The sequence below is a fragment of the Delphinus delphis genome, chromosome 14, assembly GCF_949987515.2.
Source record: "Delphinus delphis chromosome 14, mDelDel1.2, whole genome shotgun sequence".
In the NCBI taxonomy this organism is placed as follows: domain Eukaryota; kingdom Metazoa; phylum Chordata; class Mammalia; order Artiodactyla; family Delphinidae; genus Delphinus; species Delphinus delphis.
Window position 1 is genome coordinate 3847150 of NC_082696.1, and position 21287 is coordinate 3868436.

At 38.6% G+C, this 21287-nt stretch overlaps 1 protein-coding gene across 1 annotated transcript in view; it reads left to right on the forward strand.

Moving 5' to 3' along the window:
* PDE10A (phosphodiesterase 10A) overlaps window positions 1-21287 on the forward strand; it is a 303256-nt gene that overhangs the window by 273727 nt on the left and 8242 nt on the right. The window contains exons 19-21 of the mRNA XM_060029658.1: window positions 15414-15525; window positions 18590-18670; window positions 21123-21211. Coding sequence (XP_059885641.1) covers window positions 15414-15525; window positions 18590-18670; window positions 21123-21211 — 282 coding nt within the window. The remainder of the gene's footprint in view (window positions 1-15413; window positions 15526-18589; window positions 18671-21122; window positions 21212-21287) is intronic.

Here is a 21287-nt window from a genome sequence, read left to right on the forward strand (position 1 = left end):
ATCCAATTCATAACAAAGTATAACAAATTCAGTCACATATTCAAAAGACAATATAACGAATGGATTTTATCTCAGGGATAGAAAAGTGGTTTAACCATTTGCTAATTAATATAATTCACAGTAATGGAACAAAAAAGAAACACCATATGATCATAGCCAGTGCATTCTACTGAAAATAAGTAAATAAATCAACAAATAAAGTTAGAAAGGAAAAAGTAAATCTGTCTTTATTTTTAAATCACATGCCATCTACTAAAAAATTCCTCAGGAATCTCCAAAAAAATCTACTAGAATTAATAAGTGACTTTAGCAAGTTCACAGGATACATTTAAAAATTAATTTAGTTTATATATGAATATTAATTGGAAATTCAAATTAAAGCAATTCCATTTGCAATGTCATTTAAGAAATAAATTTAACAAATGATATAAAGTCTCTTAAAAAATAAATTTAACAAATGATATAAAATCATTTAAAAATAAATTTAGCAAATGATAAAATACATAACATTTCCTGAGAGAAATAAAGAATACTAAACGACTGGAGAGATGTTTCTGATTATGAATTGCAACACTCAATATTGCTATCGATTCTCTACAAACATTCCTCCAAAACTGCAATTCTAGTCAGAATATCCACAGGCTACTTTTTGTAGAAAGTGACACACTGACCTCAAATTTATCTAGAAATACAAAAGACCTAGAATAGTCAAGGCAATTTTGACAAAGCAGAGACAAATTGGAGGACTTATACTATCTGATTTCAAGACTTACTATAAAGTAAGTAACAGTAATCAAGACTGGGTGTATTGGTGTTAGGGTAGACAAATGGGGACAGATTACAGAAGACCCATTCTATGTAGCCTGTTGATTTTCAGCCAAGGGGCCGAGATAATTCAACTAGGGAAAGGATAGTCATTTCAACATTGCTTTTTAATTACGGAGGTTTCAGATGGATGATAGACTTAAATGTAGAAGCTAAAATTATAACATTTTTAGAACAAAACACAGGAGAAAGTCTTCATGACCTTGCATAGGCAAAGATTCCTTAGCACACAAAAAGCATTAACCTTCAGAGATGTCCGTCAAAGGGTACAAACTCTCAGTTATGAGATTAATAAGTTCTGGGGATCTAAGGTACAGCATGGTGATTACAGTTAGTAACACTGTACTGTACACTTGAAATTTGCTAAGTGAGTGGATCCTAAGTTCTCACCACACACACACACACACACACACACACACACACACAAAAGGTAACTGTGTAAGGTAATGGATGTGTTAATTAACTTAATTGTGGTAATCATTTAACAATATATACATATATCAAATAACCACGTGTACAACCTAAATATATACAACTGTTTTTGGTCAGTCATGCCTCAATAAAGCTGGAAAAAACAAAACAGAAAAGCACCAACCTTCAAAGAGACAAACAAATGATAGATCGTCTTCATCATATTAAAAACTTATGATTTTCAAAACAGCTTTTAAGGAGATGAAAAGACAAGCCACAGAATGTGAGAAAATATTCTCAATATTTGTGTTTGATAGCAGTCTTATATAACTCTTACAACTCAATAATAAGACAAATAATCCAAGTAGAAATTACATGAAAAAATTTCCTTTTCAATTTATTTAAGAAAAATTTGACTTACTTTAAAGGAGATTAAGTATGTTAGTACAGATGCTATCAAGTGAAATACAGTATGTGGAGTGTACTGTCTGACATGTGAGTGTGTTGTGTCGGAGGCTCTTGAGGGATCGGCCAGTAAGTAATGGGAGAAGGGAGCAGAGACACCAAGGGAGACACCCAATTCCACAGCTACAGATTCGGTACCTTTCAGTGCCAAGCCTAGGGCGAGTGCTGGGTGTGCAGCAAAGAGCCAGACATCCCCTGGCCCTGCTGTCCTGGTCCTTCCAGTCTAACAGGGAGGTGGATGCGTCAACTAAATAACTCTACAACACATTAAAATAAACTTGTGTTCTAGAAAACTCTTATGGGATGAATTGTGTCGCCCCACAGATTCGTATGTTGAAGTCCAGGTTCCCAGAATGCGACAGTATTTGGAGATAGGGCCTTTATAGAGGTGATTAAGGTAAAATGAGGCCATGTGGGTGGGCCGTAACCCAACATGACTGATATCCTTGGAAGAAATTTGGACAGAGATGTGTCAGTGGGGAGACCATGTGAAGACACAGGGAGAAGATGGCCATCTGCCAGCCAACAAGAGGAGCCTGGAAAAGATCCTTCCCTCATGGCCCTCAGAAGGAACCAACCCTGCCAACACCTTGATTTGGACTTCTGGCCTCTAAAACCGTGAGACAATAAATTTCTGTCATTTAAGCCACCCAGTTTGTGGTACTTTGTTACGGCAACCCTAGCAAACTAATACAGAAGCTTAAGTGAGTTTTTGTCTTCTGCAATCAAAAGAGCCCAACTGACCCTGGGAGCAAATAGTCTTGAGTTTGGGAAGGCAAGAGCCTGGCCAGGCCTAGAGACTTCACGGGGCTTCCTGGGGGTGGGGTGGCCCCCGCTGTGCGCCTGTTTGGCTTCACTGTCACCCCCATCCCCACTGCTTCCTCACCCCGGCCCACAATCCCTCCGACCCCAGACACTCATCTCCCGCCCTGGGTGAGGAGTAAGAGGGTAAGGAGACTCCTGCCTCACCCCTGCCCGGTCCTGGCCTCCCTGATGTTCTAACCCTGATCAGCCGTCACAGTCCTGCGGGAAGGGCTGGGTTCACTGCCAGGAAGAGAAACTCCAGGGATCCCACTTTCTGCTTCTGGGGATGAACGGGTGGAGTGAGATTCTCCAGCCCTGACTAACGCGAGGTCTCATGGAGAAGGGAAGTTGAGAGAGTCACAATGACCGTACTGAAGAGCAGTTGAGCTCTTCCACTGCAGCATTACCCGGAATCAAAACCTGCATGATTTGATCCTGTTTGCGGTCGCAGCTGCCGTGAACTAACACCCAAGCCATCGGAGCAGGGTGAGTTCAGTTTGTTTGGTAGGATATGCTGTCTGAACCCATCTGGGCCTGGTGATTTCTGTTTTGGAAGGTTATTAATTATTGACTAAATTTCTTGAATAGATACAGACCTGTTTGGATTGTCTATTTCTTCTTGTGTAAGTTTTGGAAGATTGCATCCTTTAAGAAATTGATTCGTATTATCTAGGTGACCAAAGTTGTGGGCGTAGAGTTGTTTGTAGTACTCCTTCATTATCCTTTGAATGTCCATGAGATCTGTAGTGACGTCCCCTTTTTCATTTCTGATATTAGTAATTTGTATTCTCTTTTTTCCTGAGTTAGGCTGGCAACAGACTTATTGCTTTTACGGATCTTTTCAAAGAGCCAGCTTTTAGTCTGGTTTATTTTCTCTGTTGGTTTGCTGTTTTCAATGTCATTGATTTCTGCTCTAATTCCTACCGTTTCTTCTTTCTTCTTTTCTCTTATATGCATTTAATGCTGTAAATTTCCTTCTAAACACTGCTTTCACTACATCCCACAGATTTTGTTAAGCTGTGTCCTCATTTATGTCTAGTTACAAATATTTTAAAATTTCTCTTGTTTCTTCTATGGCCCGTGTGTTATTCAGAAGTGTTTTTTAATCTCTAAGTATTTGAGGGTTTTCCAGCTATTTTTCTGTTATTGATATCTAGTTAATTTCACTGTTATCTAAGAACATACATTGTATGGTTTCTGTTCTTTTAAGTTTGTTAAAAAGTGTATTTTATGGTCTGGAACATGGTCTGTCTTGGTGAATGTTCCATTTGAGTTTGGAAAGAATGTGTCTTCTGCTGTTGCTGGATGAAGCAACCTACAGATGTCAGTTGTATCATTGATGAAATTATTGGATTCAAATATGTCCTGATTTTCTGCCTGCTGGATCTATCCAGTTCTCATAGAGGTGTGTTGAAGTCTGCAACTATAGTAGTGGAGCTGATATACTTTTCCTTGAACTTTGATCAGTTTTTGCTTCACCTATTTTGATGCTCTGTCACTAGGGGAATACAGGTTGAGGACAATTATACCTTCCTGGAGAATTGATCCCTTTATTCTTATGAGATGTTCCTCTTTATTGCGGATACCTATCCTTGCTCTGAAGTCTGTTCTGTCTGAAATTAATCTGGCTGCTCCCATTTTCTTGTGAATAATGTTAGCCTGGTATATCATTCTCCACCCATTTACTTTTAGTCTATATGTGTGTTTATAGTTAAAGCGTGTTTCTTATAAGCAACAAATATTCAGGCCTTATTTTCTGATCCACTCTGATAATCTCTTTTAATTGGTGTATTTAGATCATTGACATTTAAAGTGATTTTTGATATGGTTGCATTAATATCTGCCATACCTGTTACTGTTTTCTATCCTTCGCACTTGTTCTTTGTTCCCAATTTTGTCTTCCACTTTTTTTCTGCCTTTCGCACAAAGGCTTGGACGCAGACATTCACGGCAGCATTATTCATCATATATCTAAACCAGAAGCAGCCCAAAGGTCCAACAGCGGTGAACAGATAGACAGTTTCTGGCACTTACTCAGTGGAATACTGTACTGTTCAGCAATAAAAGAAGTTAGAAACTACAGATTCATGCAACATCATGAAGAAATCACACAGTCATTATGTTGAACAAAACAGTGCCTACTCTATGAAAACATTTTTACCAAATTCTAGAATAGGCCAAACAAATCAATAGTGTTAGTGATTGCGGTAGAATTCAGGCTGGCAGGTGTTGGTGTTGGATAAGGGATATTGAACGGGAAAGGGCAGAAGGTGTGTCTGGGTCATGAAAATGTTCCCTGTCATCACTGGTCTGGTGGTTGGACTGTATACATTTTCGTACTCATTGAACTATATCTTTCAAATTCATGCATTTAATTCCATGTAAGTTACACCTAAGTTAAAGTATGAGCAACAAAAATGTACAATGTAGAAGTATGATTCTGTGATGAAATATGATACACTTTTGTTTCAAGTGTTTTGTTCTTAAACAAGGTAGAGTATGTCAATTATATCAGTAGGCCTTTAAATGAAATCTTTAAAAAAAATTAAATAGAATGGTCCTTAATTCACCAAATGAGAGCAAATCTCATTTCTGTGAGGTGGTTAGGAGTTGATGAGCTCATAGAAGCAGTTCACAGAATTCTGCATGGTACTGAGCAGCTTTTAATCTATTTTAGTATTATTAGTGAATTCAGTATTCATGCATTTGACACGGCTTTGTTGGCCTTTCATAGATTTTCTTGTGAGGATTCCATAATGACGTATGTAAGAAATTGCATAATTTGAGCCATTCTGCGTTGTCCTAGGAAATGGTAGACATGGAGTTCAGCCACGGGGGCATTTTACAAAGGCTCAGGGCTGCCCTCGCTGTGGGAAATGTTTATCTTCTGCTTTCTATTTTCTAGAACCTTTACTACACTTGAGTTAACACAGACATCATTTCCCCTGTGACTAGGGTACGTATTCCACCACCTCTGTCATAGACACAGGTTCGCTCCAGATGTTCTGTACATGGCATCGTCTATAACTTGACAGCTGTTTCTCCAGTGAGAGCTGCAGTTTGCGGAAATAGCTCCACTGAGCACTGTACGAAGTGGACAGATATCGTCTCCAAATTAGGCTAGTTTTTACATCTAGCTCCTTGTTTTCTTGCTCTAGCAATTTCTGCTCGAAAGAAACGTGGCGAGGGCTCTCTTTCCTGACTCTGCTGGCGCATTCACGGGGCAGGTGCCTCCAGGGCTGGCTGGTCCACATTCGCGGTGGCCGGGGGTTCTCTGCATATGGTTTGAAAAGGATGCTTCTCCAAAGCTGTTTTCTATCTGTTAGTTAATGTGCAGTCTATAAGCTGGAAATATACTTTTGAATAAAGTTTATTATGTTATTTTACTGTCTATCTTTGCTTAACAGTGTGGTACCCTTCTTTGATTGTGAATTCTTGTTCTCTTTCGGGACCCTGTTCCAGCAGCACTTTCTGGTGCAGGCGTTTACTTCAGCCCACTGATGTTCTTCTCCTCTTACGTGAATATCCAACTTAGTTTAGTTTGTTTTATACCTTTAATTAATTATTTATCTGGTATTCGACTTTTTGTAGTTTAATATATGATTATATTTCTTAGAAGAAAATTGTTAGAGACAGTAATTGGAATTGCTCCAATAGATAGTTAATAAATGACAGACATGGCCTCTCCCTTTATACCTGGAATTAATGCTAAAACACAAAAGATGCTACCATTCGTCTGAGGACATCAATGGCAGACTTTGGCCAAGAGTGAAGTAACCTAATATCTAGAGAAGTGCAGCCTTTATTTAAATTAAGAATCACTGTATTTCTAAACCATAAGCAGAGAGGTTAACAGTACTTACAAGACCGTTTTATTTAGTTACATGTGCATATCCATGGTAAGCCTAAAAATGTTTAGATGGATATTTTTTCTTCCCTACCAATTATTTGGTAAAAATTAATATTTAAGATTAATATTTTTCATAACAATTCTCAAAGTACTGATATTATCTTTATTTATTTTGTGATATTTTTGTGTTAAAATCAGGGTGACCAGACTCCCTAGTTGGTCTGGATCATTCTCAATTAATACCTGTTGTCCTGATATAATTAATATTAGTGCTCACTTTCACTCTCAAAACTCTCTTGTCTCAGACGTAAATTATCATGGCATAATGTCCTGTTGAGCATAATCAGAGGACAGAATGTCACGTTATGGAAGTAATTACATTCCAGGCTTTTGTCCACTTGTTGGGCCCAGAGCTACGGGTAACTGTGACGCCGCTGAGCACGTAGGAGGGTTCAGTATTGGTCGAGCAAACAAATAATCCAAAATGACAAAAAATGAAGAGTGTAGGTTTCATAATGTGATCTTGTATTCTTATTATATCTTCAGTGGCATTTTGCGTCCTGGTAATTTACCAGTATTTTACATGTCCTGATGAAGCTGGAAATCTGCCCTTCCTGGCATCCAGTCCTTTCTGAAGAAGGACAGTATCATGTCAGATATCTCAACTCTCTGGGTTTTTTTTCCACAAGTATTCTCTAGAGCATGACAGATAATCATTTTATATCAAAAGATATAGTGTATTCTGAATGAAGCCAGACGGCCGCATGTGCATTAAGTGTTTTATCAGTTAGGAAGGCGTTTAGTTTACAAAAGATAGATCCTAATGACTAGTGTCTCAAAATATAAGGTTTTATTTTTTATCCTATTGTAAAGAGTCTGAAGATAGGTAGTCGCGGGCTTAAGTTCAGCTGCCCGGTGATGCTTTCAGGAACCCGGGCTCTTTGTGCTTTTCTGCTCCCTCGTCCTTGGCGTGTTGGCCTCTTATTGGTCTCTTACTTTTGGGTCAGCTGGACTTTACACAGATCATTCTCTCATTTTATGGCTCTCTCAGTCTTTGTTCCACTCGGTCTGGAGCTGAATGCCACGTGATCTCCTCATCATTGCTGGGAGTCCTAATATTCTGACACGTCTTCCCTACCTTTTGTCCTTACCACTGGTCCTTGCCACCTGCCCTTGACATTTACTATTATGACTATTTTAAATTAAATTTTTATTTTATATTGGAGTATAGTTGATTTACAATGTTATGCTAGTTTCAGGTGTGCAGCAAAGTGGTTCAGTTAGACATATACACATATCCATTCTTTTTCAGATTCTTTTTCTCATGTAGGTTATTACAGAGTATTATGTTGAGCATAGCTCCCCGTGCTATACAGTAAGTCCTTGTTGATTATTTTATATATAGTAGTGTATATATGTTAACCCCAAATTCCTAAGTTATCCCTCTCCCCCTTAACTTGACATGCCCTTAACATTGACTATTATGCCTTGTATGAACTTGACATTGTAGCCACAACTGTGCTTGAAAATATTAGGTAATTTTCTTATTTTCTATTTTGAAAATGAAGCAACCAGAGACCAGATATGTATGAAAGTCATCGCCATGTGTCTTTCAAAATCAGTTGAGTGACTCACTTTTATATTAGACATACATACAGTTTTATTTTCACAAATATCTCACATTTAGTAATGATTATGTTCTTTAAACTTTTTAAATAACAGAGCCTGCCAAGTGATTTTAGGGCCCCAGAAATGAATTATTAGATCAGTTTAAATCTAATTTATAAAAGGGGACTTGCTAGTGACATAAAAGATGGAGAGGAGGAGAAATAAAGTGCACCAAAAAGAGAAACAGAAATTGTAAACTAATTTATTCCGTCACTGAAAATGTCCTTCAATACTCTTTCCCTAACCACAGTCAAACCACAGTTAACCACAACTAAAATGAATGTCACATTCGGAAACCAGCTCTGGACTCAAGGCAAAGGGTAGCTTAGTTTTTCCCTGAAACAGCTAGCTGTCCCCTTTTGACAAAACTGAAGAGAACATCCATAGAAATCAGAGCACTATTCTTGAATTACAGCATCTTTCTTAATGGAGGAAAACATACAGTCTTACCTAAGGACCACTTAACAAACATTATAAAAGATCAAATGTTTTTTAAGTTATGAAATCAAGTTAAAGTATCCTTTTAAATGTTAAATGACAAATATATGAGTTAGTAGTAGCTTTTATAATTTTTATTTCCATGTATTTCATGTTGGAATTGCCTTCCTCAAACATGTATTTTAAAAATCGACTAAGTGCAGAATTTTATCCTTAAAAGCTTTCGGAAATATATGAATGAAAATGCTTATTCTCTTAATCTCAGGGAATATTTGTACCCTTCAAAGACATTCCTCTGCCACCATTCTTCCGAAGTCTTTCCTTAATTTAGATTTAGGTGCACATCAAAGAAAGGGTACGTTAAACACCTGACCAATTCTTTAAACAATTCAGAAACAGAGCTAGAAAAGATGTACACTTTCACATGGCTACTGCTCTGTACTTTGTTCGTGTGGTTTCCTTTATTCTTAGACCGTAATGCAGTTTCCTGTAGCATTTTGTCAACGTGACACCAGTGATGTGTCTTTACCTGCAGTAGTAAATGTACGAGGGCCTCGTTCTGCTAGGTGTGTGTTTTATGTTTCAGCCGAAGAACTTGAAATGCAGGGAAACTACTTTCTAGCGTGAAATCGCTGATGTCTTCACTTGATTTAAAGTAATACAGAGTTGCCCGTGTTAGGAGGTCAGAGTCATCAACTCTGGGACTAACACAAGGATTCTGTTAGGCAAAGAAATTTTAAGTTAGAATAAGTTTTTAATAACGGCAAATCCCTCTGTGAGACACATTTGCTCAAGACCGATTCTGCATTGACAGATAATTTCATTTTCTCTCTTCTTAATGGTGTTTTTCAAAAAGCAACACAGGGTTCCACAAAAATAAGAATTGAGAACTTAAAGTTTACTGAGTGAGATCATCACTATATCATGCTGATGTTTATATTAAAGAGTTATTGTTTGTGTCTTTGAAAGCAGTAAGATTCTGAAATCTTGTCTATGATTTTGGTTCTGCACCTGTTCAAATAATATTCTCAGAACCTACAGCATCCTTAGTCCAGTTCAATGTCTAATAAATTAACCAAAATAGGTCATATTATGAGAGAAGTACAGTAGTTTTTATAGACATGATTTAAGTTAGTGCAGTGATTTAAAAGTCCTTGAGGATAAGTTTTAAAACAAGAAAAAAAATCATTAAAATGATAATTTAAGGGAAAACGGATTTAACCTAGTCTCTTTTCCCATGCTATGTATGACCTAATTTTAAAATAAAGGGATTAAAATAAGGCTAGATGACAGTTTCTAAGGAAAACATCCACTTGTATACCCCCAAGCACTTGCTTTTTTTTTTTTTAACATCTTTATTGGAGTATAATTGCTTTACAATGGTGTGTTAGTTTCTGCTTTATAACAAAGTGAATCAGTTATACATACACATATGTTCCCATATCTCTTCCCTCTTGCGTCTCCCTCATTCCCACCCTCCCTATCCCACCTCTCCAGGCGGTCACAAAGCACCGAGCTGATCTCCCTGTGCCACGCGGCTGCTTCCCACTAGCTATCTACCTTAGGTTTGGTAGTGGATATATGTCCATGCCTCTCTCTCGCTTTGTCACAGCTCACCCTTCCCCCTCCCCATATCCTCAAGTCCGTTCTCTAGTAGGTCTGTGTCTTTATTCCTGTCTTACCCCTAGGTTCTTCATGACATTATTTTTTCTTAAATTCCATATATATGTGTTAGCATACGGTATTTGTCTTTCTCTTTCTGACTTACTTCACTCTGTGTGACAGACTCTAGGTCTATCCACCTCATTACAAATAGTTCAATTTCGTTTCTTTTTATGGCTGAGTGATATTCCATTGTATATATGTGCCATGTCTTCTTTATCCATTCATCCGATGATGGACATTTAGGTTGTTTCCATCCCCGGGCTATTGTAAATAGAGCTGCAATGAACATTGTGGTACATGACTCTTTTTGAATTATGGTTTTCTCAGGTTATATGCCCAGTAGTGGGATTGCTGGGTCATATGGTAGTTCTATTTGTAGTTTTTTAAGGAACCTCCATACTGTTCTCCACAGTGGCTGTATCAATTTACATTCCCACCAACAGTGCAAGAGGGTTCCCTTTTCTCCACACCCTCTCCAGCATTTATTGTTTCTAGATTTTTTGATGATGGCCATTCTGACTGGTGTGAGATGATATCTCATTGTAGTTTTGATTTGCATTTCTCTAATGATGAATGGAGTTGAACATTCTTTTGTGTGTCTGTTGGCAATCTGTCTATCTTCTTTGGAGAAATGTCTATTTAGGTCTTCTGCCCATTTTTGGATTGGGTTGTTTGTTTTTTTGTTATTGAGCTGCATGAGCTGCTTGTAAATCGTGGAGATTGATCCTTTGTCAGTTGCTTCATTTGCACATATTTTCTCCCGTTATGTGGGTTGTCTTTGGTCTTGTTTATGGTTTCCTTTTTATTTAACCACTTGTTGCCACTTTACTGACCTGCTCTCACAGTTACAATTAAGACGCCTCCTGATAGAAGTCTGGTCTTTGATCAGCTCTTTCTATATGCACACTCTAAGATAAGCAGGACGTGCATTTGTTTTCTTTTTTTTTCTGTTGTTTTGGTGACAATCTTGTGCTGGGTCCCCAAAGCCTAATGGCACAGATTTTCTTAGATTAGTAGAAATGTTGGCTTTAAATTCATTTTTCTATTTCTGTGCAATTTAATACTTAAATGGTTCAAATTTCAAATGTATTTTTCCGTGTGAACAACAGCTTTTTAGCTCCCCCTCTGGGCTACTCCCATGTGCTGGGCGGCCTCCTTTTGGCCCCCAGATCCACTAAGCTTGTCTTCCACTTTGGCCCCCAGGGGCAAGTCACTCAGCTCCCTTGCCCTCCCTCCAGCTTCCATCTGGATTCAGCCACGAGTGGCATTGACCAGAGATCAGAGGGCAGGAGGAGAGAAGAGTTGGTGTGTTCATTCCCCTCGCTTCTTCCTTGTGGGTCCCCGCGTCTGGGGGCAAGACCTCAGGCCCTTGCTAGCTGTCCTTCGTCCCTCCAGGCCCAGGGTGGGAACCTGCCCACTCTCACTGGCCCTCAGTGCCTTACTATTCCTTGGTTTCCCTCCAGGCCATGTGAATAGTCCCTTCAGTCAATCCTCCAATTCTCCTGGGTGTGTCATCTGTTTCAGGTCAGGATCCTGGCTGATATAACCTTGTGTTGAAGTAGGTATTAAAGTTACTGTGTTTTACAACTGGACTATGTTTCTAAATTTTTCTCCCACTTAAAGACTTAGTTGGTATGTGGGAGGTTGCAATGAGGTCAGAGCCTAGTAAACAGTGAGGGTAGAGAATCAGAGGTACTGAGTATTACATTTCCAGCTCACTGTGGAAATCCAGCCAGCCTTTCAGTCCTTTTGAATTCCAGTTATTCACACAGTGAGTAATTGTAATAATAATCGTATGAGAATTCATTCTTTGTTTATCTTCACAGTGCTACCTGAAATCTTTATAAAGTTGCTTATATGTTTCATCTGCGTAGTTCTACTTCTTTTCCAATAGGACATCGTATCCTTGGTTAACTAACTTTACAGAGTCTGTGGCATGGGATGAGGGGGCAGTGGGGGAGAGCTGGGGCTTCCTTTTTGGCCACCAGTAACTCACCTGAAATCCTGCAGGCTGTGTGGTTTCTTTTCTCTCCCTTTTGTAAAGTTCAGTGATTCTGTGATCGTGGGATGTGGGAAGAGAATTTTAAAATAGGCTGGCACTGGGAAGGTGGACGTACGCACTGGCGAGAGGCGCTCACTTTCAGGTCGGAACCTCTGCTCACCTGTGACAGGTCCTGTGTTTTAAGTTGCTCGACCCGGTCTGGGATGATGCTGGGGGGAAAGACAGGGAGAGAGATGTCTCTTATTGTAACTCCTGTGGATGTTAACGTATTTCAACTCGGCTCTGCCTCTAACGACTAGAACCCTCCTACTTTCTTTGTCTCCACTACTGTCACCTTAATTCAAGCTGCCGTCCTTGCGCATCTGGATGGCTGTGTGTTCTCCTAAACGGCCTCTCAGCAACCTCCCTCCCCCTACAATGCTACAGTTCATCCTCCTCTGGGCAGAGCTGAGGTATCTCTTTAAAAGTGTGTCATGTCGCTCTTCTACTCCCAACTGCCAGCATCTCACCATCAGACTTGGTCCTGTCTTGTCTGGAGACTTAGCAACGGCCTGGCACCTCCTTGCTCCTGCATTTCTGCCAGACTGGCTTTCTCACTGTTCCTCCAGCACACCTCACCGATTCCCATGTTAGGACTTGTATGCACACTGCCGCCTCTACTGGACTCTCTCTCTCATCTTCATATTTTTGCCTCTCGTAAAATATTTATTTATTTATTTGTTTGTCTGTTTGCACTGGGCCTCAGTTGCGGCACATGGGCTCCTTAGATGCGGCATGTGAACTCTTAGTTGCGGCATGCATGTGGAATCTAGTTCCCTGACCAGGGATCAAACCCGGGCCCGCTGTATTGGGAGCGTGGAGTCTTATCTTCCCTGCACCACCAGGGAAGTCCCCTAAAATATTTTTTATATAGACTTGTTGAGTGAAAATCTTTACCCTATTTTTTACTTCTCCCCGTTGGAACATTAGTTCTACAAGAGCAGTGCGTATTTTGTTTATTATTTTCGCCGTGCCTGATACGTACAGGCATTCAAAACTTTTTGGAATAAATGAATGTAGTCAACCCCCCCCCCCCGAGAAATTACCCCCGTAGGAACCATCTGTGATAGAGGCGTTGTGTTGTGCTCTTACTGCGGTGCTCTTAGTCAGGGGGCTTTGCAAGATCATACCAAGAGCACAGTTGGCGTAAACGCCATCCCTTTCACAGTTGGTTGTTGGAATGCATTACGAATTCGGTCTCTATACCATTAGGTCTATATTCCACTCAGAGAAAGAAATAAAACAATTCCAATTCAGGTTAATATTTCCGGAAAACCATGACCATCTAGCTGATTTGTCATGGAGAGTAAAAAATGAGTAATTTTTATTTACTAAAGGCATTTAGTACAAATTTTCTTGTCTGTCTTATTTTTTACTTGTTTGGTTCACAGTAAAATACTCTTAAACTGTTTTGTCTAAGTAATTTTGATAGCGAAATCTAAAGGATGACTAGATTATAAACTTTTCAACCCTAGTAGTAGCAATGCTGCCACAGAATCATATCCAGTGAGAAAGTTGGCTTCACATGCTTTCCAGTTCTATTAACATTTTTTCATAGATTTATGAGATAAGAAATCTTTTTTGAGATAAAGCTTATTACAATATTTAGCCAAAAGAAATAAATGCTGATTTTTTGTGTGAATGTAGATTGAATGAGACTGAATTATTTCTATCTCGTGAAATAATTATTTGTTAACAAAATAATAGTTTTTTTTCATGTTCTGTTTCTGTTTAAATGAATTTATCTGTTGAGCAAACAGATAATATACTTGTTGCTTTAGAAGCCCAAATCCAGAAATAAATATTCTTCTTTTAAACCACAAAGTGCTTAGGAAACTACCTCATCAAGAAACCATGGGGTTTCCTGATCATTTTAAGGGATTTGCATCTTCACATGGCATCTGTTTTGGGGTCACAGGATGGGTACATGTAAGTCTCATTGATGTTTTTAAAGTTATCTAGGCTTCCCTGGTAGAGACATGATACCCTTTTGACATGTGTCCTTAATGAAAAGTAAAGTTGTAGAAGATACCATTTAATTAGGCTAATGGGCTAAACGAAATTGGCTGATGGGAAATGAAAGAACCTTAAGAGTGATTGGCATCAAAGGAACCTGCTTTAGGGAACACCACTGAATCAGAGACTCTGCCCACGCGACAGACAGATGCTCTTACTAGGCTGTGGGCCTGGTGGGCAGGCTCAGGACCCAGGGAGTACTGTGCCCACAGATGGGGATTGTCTGTGCACCTCCAGGAAATAAGGCGGCCTTGAGTAGCAGTGGAGTCCTCAGACGCATTAGAATTTAGGTAGGAGCTGGAATTATGACACCTTCTCACTTGTTATGTGGTTTTGTGTCTTTCTCGATAATTTTCCTTTTATTATGTAATTTGCTTTGTAAAAGTTAATGTCAGTAATATTAAAAGCTCTTAATAACTTGTACTTAGTGCCACCATTAAGTGTAGACTTCATTTAGGGTGACCTCATGTCACTAGACCAGATGCGTTAAAATTATAGGGGATATGTCTGTTTGAATTCTTTTAAGCAATCTTTATCTTTCTCCAAGAGGAAATATTAAGCCAAACCATATTTAGAATAAAAAATCAGACCTAGAACACATAGTTGTGAGTGCAAAGCAATTGAAAAGAAAACTCCTTTCAGTTGGAAAGTTGGAGCTTGTAAAGTGTTTGGAGACATCCCATTTCTCTGCAGGTGGGGAGATGGGAGAGAATTCTGGGAATCTGCATCTACTCTGGCCTTGTCTTGAGCCAGTTATACCTTGAAGAAATCATCTCATTTATTTGCACCTCAGATTTTCCTTATATAAAATGAAAGGATTGGGACTTTTTTCTTCACGGTTTCTTCTCACTCTAAATTTCCAGAATTCCACAGAAGTCAAAATCTGGTTTGTGGCAGTAAAATACAGCAGGGGATTTAGATGGTATCAGGGCCATGCCCACATAATATTTTATTTCAACAGTAACAACTAGGCAGCAGGAACACAGGATATACTCTTCGTGGAACTAGGGACAGAAGTGACTGATGTTCTTACAATAAAAGCTACACTGTTCTTTCATTCTTTATTTTCTTGCCTGTTAGCTGTATCTGCTCTGTAACGCTATCGTTCCCCCATCATGAAGCGATGCCCACTTTAGGCCTCACTCACTCCTGAAAATACAGAAGTCTTTCCAGTTGTTCTTATAAGTTTGCAAATGCTGCGGTGACCAGTTTTATATTATTGTGTTCTAGAGACCGTGTCATTGGCTTGATGATGACTGCCTGTGATCTTTGTTCTGTGACAAAGCTGTGGCCAGTAACAAAATTGACGGCAAATGATATATACGCAGAATTCTGGGCTGAGGTACGTCCTTGATTTTTATATGAACATAGATAATATCAAGAAATGAGAAACAATTGGGAAGAAATTAAATATAAGGATAATTTAGTCACAGTATCTTAGTTGCTCATGTTTATGTTTACTTAAAAAACTATTGTTTAACATTTATACAGGTATGAAGTAAGAACAGTCATTCTGTTACATCTGACTTGAATATGTGTGTAAACTCTCTGATCTCCACTGAAATAGTTCAGGAACTGATGCCCTGAACAGTAGTGCAACAGTTTTCCTTATTTAATAGCCAATCTTTTGTCATCCATCCAATAAACTGTATTAGGCCATCTCCTTTATGACAGCCACTGGAAAACGTACTAAGAGGGACCCACGATATCACGGGCTGTATGTGCCTACAGCTAGAAATTCGAGAGACTAATCACGTTGTACCGTAGAAACTGAGATGATGTAAATGTACCAAATGGGCAATTCAGCTGAAATTATGAGTTCTGTAGAATATGTGGGATGTCAATCCATGAATTCCTGACATGTGAAACAACCATGTGAATTACTTTCATGAATACCTTTTCTAGACTGAATTATCCAAATTATCAGAAACCTGTGTTTACTCCTCGATTTGCCATGAGTTAAGTAGAATATAATTCTCTTATTCAAATGAATCCACAAATACTTAGATCCCTGCATGTTCAAAGATTATGGAAAAAAACTGTAAAGTATTTGTACACCTCATTTGTTCTGAAGAAGTAAAAGTAAATTTGGAGGACAAAAAGTTCGGTAGTTGATGGTTCAGACCATAAATCTCATCCATGTAGAAGAGTGGATGTAAAAAGTAAAAAACAGTAAATCGTTCAGCTAACGATTAGTAGAAATAGTCTATAATGTTGATCTGTCTTATAATTGTAAAGCCAAAGAATTTTTGTTGGGTGAAGACCACGGGTCTTGAGTTGAATATACTCATGGTGTTATTTCTCAAATACACAATGCATACATTGTGTAGGCATCCTCTTGCATGGTTTTTTTTTTTTCTTTATTTTATTGTGTGTGTGTCAAAATCTAGTTACTATCAGACTCAGAAAGATTGTTTTTAGATGTACACGTCTGAGCTGTAATGTTTGACTTTATTATCACAGTCAACTTAATTTGCATGTGTGTCTAAAAGTAGTAACCTAGAATTAATTCTATAAACACCACACAAGAAAACTTGTCTGAAGCTAGCTTATTGTTTTGCAAATACTTTTATTTATTCAACTGTGACATACTTCATACCATAACAACTATATCTGTATTCTAAAATACGAATCGAAATGTGAGAGACGTGTAGACTTTTTCCCTTTCTATTCCCAGTTGGTTAAACAGTCCACAGGGAGCGATTAGCTGCCAGTATCCTCATAGATGACGTCTGCAGGGAGCTCCCGGGGTGGAAACAGAAACGTAATCACCCAGTCTTGCCAGTTGATCTCCTAGACGTTCATAAAGTCCACGCTTCTCACCTCAGCCCCGCACTCTCTCCCACTTCTTCAGAGCTTCACCAGATCCCGCCTGGGTTACTGCAACATCTAACTGGGTTCCTTGCCTTTATCTTTTAAAATCAGTGTAGCAGTGATTAAGAGTATAGCCTCTGGTGTCATGTTGCTTGAGATGAAATCCTTGCCTTAGTGCTGAGACTGAGCCCTCAGGCCAGTTCTCTGACTCATCTCTGTGCTTCGGTGACCACGCTTGCCGGTTCAGGACGACTTTAATTCTGTTTATGTCAGTACCACACCTCCCGTCTTCCGTCTCTCCACACTGATATGATAAAGATGAAAATCACACGCTCGATGCAGCAAGCCCTCTGCCTCTCCAAACTCTCCCACATTTCAGCCCCTCTGTCCTCTGGGTCCCTGACCGTGCTGTGCAGTTCCATCTGCCTGGGGCTCCCTCCCTCACCCCTGCAGCCCCTCACCCCTGAGCCCCAGACACCCCTGTGCTCCTGCACACACGGTCCATGGTGTCCCGTTGTTTTCCTCGTCAGCATCAATCCTTATTCGGGTACATATTCAAATCACTGCTTATTTTAAATCTTTTTATATGTTGGGCTTGTGAAATCCTTGATCAAGGGGCCTAGTTATTTTCATTCACTTAGGACATAAAAGAAAAAAAGCTTGAGAACCACTGCTGTTCATATTTAAAGCAACAACACCAGAGCAAACTCTATACTTCAAGTGCCTTTAGTAGTCAAGGCAAGTGTCTTTGTCCTGTACGCAAACATTCTTAACGAGGGTTATAGTAATTTGTCTCTAGACCTTATCTTAGCACATTCAGGGTGGTTTTAGTTGTTCTGTGCTTTGGATTTCTGAAAACAAGCATAATTAAAATAAAATAATAAAATAATTAAGAAATGTGAGGGAAGAGTGTGAGGTATTCAGGAAAAATTTTAACAATCTTTAACCTTAAAAAATAAATAAAAACAGTAAGATAATTTTTAAAATCTATAAAACGGGGATAATAATATCTAACTCATAGTATTTCATGAAGATTAAGTGAAATAATAGTACAAGTTGCTTAGCCCAGAGCCTGCGATATCGTACATCTTTAATAAACATCTATAATTTTTAACCTCTGTGCTGATGTCTAGCCAGTTATACTGTATCTTTACTGACATGTTTTAGTAGACTATTGTTTATTATTGATGTATCAATGTTCCTCTTTAAAGCCTAGCTTCACCCGGCGCATTGCATGTGAAAAATCATCTGAAGAAGTGAGATAAAGACCTTGCGGTTATCTCACATTTTGTTCTTGTGTTCCACCTCACACATTTATCTCCTCTTATTACTAACTTTCACTAACTTCTACAAAATGAAACCAGAAGAGATGGCTAGGTTTCTGGTAATTCAGTACAGGAGAGGAATATCAGGATAAAACCCTGCAATAATACATTACATTTTTTATTATTCTGACATTTGTTTGGGTCCTTAAGCAGCAACATTATTCATTTTGAAGAGAATTAATGAAAAAAGGGAACCACTCATTAGTACCAAAGTTTTATAGCAGTTTATAAAATTGAGAGAGCCTCGTTTTCCCCTGTTTCTCCCAGGGTGATGAAATGAAGAAGCTGGGAATACAGCCTATTCCCATGATGGACAGAGACAAGAAGGACGAAGTCCCACAAGGCCAGGTATGAATTGTGTTGTAAAGTCCAATCGTTTACAGTGCCCATAACAGCGGATATGAATAAAAAGCATATGCAGTCTTATAGGACCTGGAACCACCTGAAATCTCCATTTAGACGGACTTGGAGGATAGTAAGACCACGAATGGGAAATCCTAGCTGGATTTAAAGGATTCTCAGCTAGCCTTGTCATCATCACCTCTTCTACGGATGAAATTGCAGTCAGTTGCAGGCTTTCTTTTCTTACTTGAAGTAGAGGGGATGGATGAATTTGAATTGTTGATATTTTTAACAAGCAGAAAATATTTTGTCATCAAATGTACAAAGATATTTTTTGGAGAATAACATTATAGATTTTGATTAGGTCCACTTTTCCTAACAAATAATGCATATATTTTAGTACATGTTGAGTTTTGTCTTACCATAAACTGGCACTAATTATTCTCTTTTCAGGTCTTACTGCATAATTTATATTAATTTTTTATGTTTCGAGAGCTCTTGTACCTTGTTAGTTTTGCATGTGTGCGTGTGTGGTGTGATATATTCCTTTTATTATGGTCCTTTTAAACTCTCAATCTTCTAACATCATAATAAGGATGTTAGTTATGGACAAATAATATAAAATTCAGTTTAGAAAACATTTCAGAAAATTCACAAGATGAAGGTTTTGGATAAGTTCTCAAATTTTCCTACTTTATTTATTTAAACTTACGTTATTAACTCTTAATACAAAAGTTTAAGCTTGTCCACAGCTCTTGGAGGGCACAGCCCAGCAAGAGGTGGCGTGATTTTCTCGCCATCATTGCCTCTGGGGAGCAGTTTACTTGTTCGTATCCTTAACCAGTTCTTCTAGCAGGAGGCCCACTTTCCGTCTCTGCTGACTGTGTACTGACATACCTACCACGCATGTTGCAGTTTAGTTTTATTTTAACATTGTTTGTGGAACTTGCCCGTGTAGGTAATCACAGTGATTATCCTTTCCTGTCTTGTGCCTGCTTTTCATGTCACGTTGTAAAAGTCCTGTCCCACCCTGAGATTATATAAACATTTGCCTATATTTTCTTCAGTTATTTTTTTTATTTCATCACTTTATATTTAATTTGTTAATTCGTTTGGAATTTATCTTGTTATATGGATAAGATAGGGAGTTGATGACGTTAGCTTTTCCTTGTAAATAGTTGAGCACTCATCCCAATAGGGTGCATAAGAGAACTGAAGATGTCGCCAGGGAATGAACTTTGTTCTCATGTTACTTCATTAAGAGTAGTATGTTTCTGCCAAAATCCCAGATCCATTTATAGTATTAGAGAATTTTAAATACAACATTTCTGTGATCAGCTAGTATTTTACCAAATATATTGCTTCTGACTTGAGATTACTATGAAATGATTCTTTGCCATAAAAATAAAAGACTCTCCTTCCCAATAATTAGTCTCTCTCTCGAGACCTTCTGCACCATGGCATCTGCTAAATATTGACATAAGAAAGTCTGTGCATGAACTGTAAAGTTAAAAATGGAAATGCATTTATTCTAGCAAGATGACTCTGATGATAGACTTTACACCAGGAGAAAGCAGAAAGGAACCAAGTGTATTTGATTCTTCTATATTCCCTGGTGTGTCTCACCGAAATTCAGTTAAGAAACTGGTAAGCCATGGTTTGCCGGTCACTTTATCTAAGGAGCCAGTTTTATCTTGTACATGTTGTCAACCATTAGGGCAGTTATTTGTAGCCAGACAGTCTGTGTTGTCTGGTTAATCATCCAGCAGCTCTTTTCCATGTGGCCTTCAAAGGCCAGTTGGGGCCCTCATCACTTATGTGCACAGTGGCCCAGAATAATTCCTAATAAAATCTTTAATATATTTTTAAAAGTATCACAGATTAAAAACTTTAAATTCCGACATATTGAGAGAGCTGTTACCTGAGAGGGCTATGATAAAGTCAGTGAGATTTGTCGTAGGTCAAAAAAAGGGAGGGAGGAGATGAAGAAAATTTCAGTAAACCCAGTGAGGTACCAAAGCTAAGAGTAACAAATGAGACACCCAACAGTGGGTGATGCCTGAGTGTTAAGTTGGTGACGAGTCACCCGTGTAGAGGAATAGCAGATTTGACTTTGAAATGCTTAACACTTAAAGTACTTAATTTGACCAGAGATAAAAATAGGACCTGAATTATAACTGATCTATAAAGAGAATTCCATTGAATATCGTACTTGGGTTTTAGATTAACTTCTTTTTATGTTTTAAATTTTTTTGTTTTACTTTGTGAATGTATTTCAATGAATTTTTAACCGTAATCTGCAGTAGTGTTCCTTGAGCCAAAGATTACTTAGCAAAACCAGAACATTTCGTTTTTTAGGTAGGCTTGAGAAGTAGAAAATTCACTTGAGGAATATAGCGCTACTAGAATTGCTAACGTGCAGTTGTGTTTCTTGTCCGTGATTTTTGCACTGAGGCAGCTTGGATTCTACAATGCCGTGGCCATTCCCTGCTACGCCACTCTCACCCAGATCCTCCCGCCCACAGAGCCTCTCCTGAAAGCCTGCAGGTATGCACAGTAGTTCAACCTGGGATGCTATTTTTTAAAAGATAAGAATGTATAGGATTTTATCTCCAAGTATATA